Source organism: Eretmochelys imbricata, chromosome 5, assembly GCF_965152235.1.
Source record: "Eretmochelys imbricata isolate rEreImb1 chromosome 5, rEreImb1.hap1, whole genome shotgun sequence".
NCBI lineage: Eukaryota > Metazoa > Chordata > Testudines > Cheloniidae > Eretmochelys > Eretmochelys imbricata.
Genome location: NC_135576.1, coordinates 84,388,772 through 84,392,934, shown reverse-complemented (window position 1 = coordinate 84,392,934; position 4,163 = coordinate 84,388,772). Strand labels below are relative to the sequence as shown.

The following is a 4,163-nucleotide window of genomic DNA, read 5'->3' as shown; positions in this document are numbered from 1 at the left end:
TTTTGAGAACAGCAGTGCTGGCAGCTGGCCTGCTACAATCCTTTTCTACCGTGCTATCCAGTAACTAACTGGTTGCATTTCTGTTTGGAAGTTGGAAGGTAAACAAGAAATCACTTTAAGAACAAGGTAATTATTTCTAAAGTGAATACTGCATTTAAACTGCTCTTATAAGACATTTATAATGTAACATGCATGCAAATTTTCCTTGTATCTGACTGCATTTTACAATAATATGCTTTTGACATGCACGTTTGCGAAAAATACCTTTTGTTTTAAAGCAGAAAGGTGCAAACTGTAGAATATACAATTTCATAGCTGTTAAAAAAATTAATGTGCTTTTTCATCTTTGATGGTCTTCACTTTGCTGTTAGTTGTAGAATATAGAGCAAACCATTCATGTTGTGTATTTTTTTTTAAAAAAAACCAAACTTTGGAGAGATTTCAGAATAACTCACATTAAATATACTTATTCTCCATCTCGGACTGCAAAAAAGCAGTTTTCCTTAAAAAAAAAGTCTTAACCTGTTTTTTCTATTGTGAACCTAGTATTGCATTGTCACTCACTTTTTGACTGAACTGTTAATGTGCCGAACCCTGTAGTCTTTACTTAGGCAAGTCTTCTATTAATGCCACTAGAGATGGGGCCAATAAAAGTTTTCTCTAAGTAAAGACAGCCAGCTATGGTTCCCTGAAGAGTCTCAGTTGTTCAGACCACAAATTTAAATAATAAATATAACTCCCATTTGCCAATTTAAAGACAATAAATCTAATAGTTTAGTGTATGTTTATCATGAGATGCGGGCAAAATCCTAATTCAGATGCAGTAATTATACAGAAGTTTGATTTGGCAAATCTGGCAATAGGAGCAAAATCATTCTCTCTCTCTCTCTCACACACACACACACCTGCCTGCAATTCTATAGACAATCTGTTCATTAACCAATCATATTGTGCTCTTATCAGAAATGTTTGAACTGAATAATTTCCACAGAGGCCTTTGTAGAGGGAGTCCAGAGTATGTCCTCCTGGGGGAAAATTTTCCCCCATCTGCACACCATATGATATAAACTGACATGCTCCAAAGGCAAATATTTGCTCTTCGGAAATATCTTGGGCCAGAAGTTCAGGCCATCCCTGGAAATGATGGTTTAGCTGGGTCCAGAGAGCAGGGGATGATCTCCCGCTGACCCAAGGAGATTTTCCCCCCTCCCCATCATTCAGTTCAAACACTGCTCATCAGCATAATACTAAGGAGGGACATAATATGGTAAGTGGAGAATCAATATCACATTTCGCTGCATAACCCCTTTATTTCCCTCAAATGTACAATAGTTTATAAATTGGTAGCTCCAGGGTTATTTTCTTCCCCACACCCTTCAACCATGAACAGTCAGCACCAAGACTTGTACAGAAAAATATTTGTGTTATCTCCAGCATTCTTGAAGGCTATGATAAATTAATCCTACATGCATTTATACATTCTAGATTTCTTCATTGGCATTTCCTTCTCTTCTAAATCTGCATTATGTAGATATATCACCTTCCTTTACAGTTATATGCAAACAGCATAATAAACATAAGTAATTGACTTCCAGTCCTTCCATAGTGCAGTATATTGTTAATAAGGAATTAAATTTTCTTCTATTTGCTTTAAAATTAGAAATCCTTTCCTACTTTTTTCATTCTTGATTTTATTTTCTAACTATAATTTGAGTTGCTGGGAGTTTTTTTTCATAGCAAATAAACTCCTCTTTTAAAAAAATCTAGTGTATTTCTTTCATAACAGCTACTAATAAATAGGATTTTACATGGTTCCTCATTGTCTATAGGTTTCATGTTGGGTTCTGTCAGAAAGAATGAGACTACATGGTTGCTTTATAACTATGCAATTTTCACATGAGCACACATTTGCCTTTCAGCTTCTCTTTCCTTTTCTGCTGTTTGCTTTTTTTACCATCAATTTGTAAACTCACAGTCCTGCGTTTCTCTAGGTTTAGCAGCTCTTGGAACAGCTCTTTCACATTGTGGTTCAACTTGGCAGAAGTCTCCATAAAGGCACACTTCCACTTCTTGGCCATGGCTTCTCCGTCACTGCTCTCCACCTCTCGGTTTTGGTTTTCATCACTTTTATTCCCCACTAACATAATTGGAATGCTTTCCACATCCCCTTTAATCTGACATATTTGTTCATAGATGGGTTTGAGTTCCTCCAAGGACTGTCGGCTGGTGATTGAAAAAACCAATATGAAAGCATGTCCTTTGGAAATAGACAGACGTTGCATGGCTGGAAACTGATGGCTCCCAGTAGTGTCGGTAATCTGCAAAGTGCATATGCTCTTATCACAGCTGATCACCTGCCTGTAGGTGTCTTCAATGGTGGGAATGTAGCTCTCTTTGAAAGTGCCTTTGACGAACCTCAAGACCAAGGAACTTTTGCCAACTCCTCCAGCTCCAAACACCACCACCCTGTAATCATTGCTTTGCTCAGGCATGCTTTTCACTGTATCTGATGCTCAACTAGGGGGAAACCTATAAAGGAAAATGCAACAAAATATTAATTCAGCTTTCCATGGGGAAAACGCTTTATAACTTATATGGTAAAAAAGACTTGAGAAAATGACTGAAGTAATGGCATATTAATAATACATAATGACTCAAAAGGACTGATCAAGGGCTATAGAGCAATTCATCTCAGCACTGTTTCTGGATTCCAACCCAGTGCAGGTTGATAATGGATGAAAATTGCTGCTATTTTGTGCTTATCTGGTGGCCTTTGTAAATTGAATGTGTAACTTTAAGTCCAGTTACTAGTGGGCAAAGGTACATAGCCCAAAACATACCCATCCATTTAACATCCTTATTGACAGTCTGTCTACCAAGAGACTGAATGTGCTATGGAGATGGAGTTACACTCTCACCCATAGAAGACTTACTACAGGTCATTGTTGAGGCATATTGATGGGGAGACCAGTGTGTGTGAACTTATCCTTCTGCCCATGCTACACCTCTTCTGTGAATAGAGAATTTGTCTCCAATGTTGTACAATTCATACCTTTCAGAAGCAAAACTTAAAACTAATGGATAAGTGCTAATATTTCATTGGTAGCACTAAGTGTTTCATAGTCTGCCTTTGGGGGTTTTCACCACTTTGGCTTTACCTCAAAAATATTGTTTTATTTCCTAAATGAGCATGCTCATTTATAATTCAAGAGGGAAACTATAGCTTTTGATTCTGATTTTATTTATTGCACATTATAATTTTTGCATGCTAATATTGGTCTATATTTACGAGAAAAGAGATATCTGCATCTTCATAAGACTTTGAAAAGAATCATACTGTCAACTCTATTAAAGGAATGATACTGCACGGCATACTTGGTAGTGAGTTCTCTGTCAACCTTGAAGTTCAGTAGGTTCAGCAAGATTACCTGTCACCAAAAATCTCTCCCTAAGCAACTAACTATAAATCTGGTCATAATAACAATAATGTATTCCATGTGTAAAAAAGTATCCAAGGTTCTGTTAACTATGGTAGTTCCAGAATTAGAGAAACTTTGGCTATAACCATGGGTTTATCTAAGGGCTAATCCTGCTGACTTTGGGACTGACACAGTACCCATTTATAAAAAATGGAAAAATTCCCATTCACTTCAGTGGGTGTTTGTCAGGCCCTGAATGATACAAAACTTCTCTGAATTTCAGTGAGACTTATGCAGGCATAAGGGCAGGCAAATTGGACCTTAAAAGGGGAAGCAGAGAATAAAGGAAGGATAGTTCATAGTTTAATTGAGATTAAGGCCAGAAAGGGACCCTTAGATCATGTAGTCTGACATCCTGTGTAACACAGGCCATTAAATTTCACCCAGTTACCTCTGTGTGGAACCCAATAACTTGTTTGACTAAAGCATATCATCCAGAAAGGCATGTCTCTAAGACATCAAGAGATGGAGAAGTTACTCCTTATTTCCAATTTGAATGTTTGGCTTCAGTTTCCATCATTTGTTTTTGTTATCCCTTTGATCAAAAAATTGAAGAGCTCTTTGTTACTTGGTATTTTCTCCCAGGAAAGTACTTACACACTGTAGTTAAGTCACCTCTTGGTCTTCTCTTTGATAATAGGGTGACCGGACAGCAAACGTGAAAAATCGTGGGGGGTAATAGAA

At 37.3% G+C, this 4,163-nt stretch overlaps 1 protein-coding gene across 1 annotated transcript; it reads right to left on the bottom strand.

Annotated features, from left to right (window-relative positions):
* Positions 1–1,892: 1,892 nt before the first annotated feature.
* On the bottom strand, positions 1,893–2,492 carry DIRAS2 (DIRAS family GTPase 2). Its single transcript, XM_077816371.1, has one exon. It carries the CDS (start codon positions 2,490–2,492, stop codon positions 1,893–1,895), a length of 600 nt encoding a protein of 199 aa, XP_077672497.1.
* Positions 2,493–4,163: the final 1,671 nt, after the last annotated feature.

What these genes read in the sequence shown, in the direction of transcription:
- DIRAS2 (XM_077816371.1), bottom strand. Translation starts at nt 2,492, where the DNA reads ATGCCTGAGCAAAGCAATGATTACAGGGTGGTGGTGTTTGGAGCTGGA.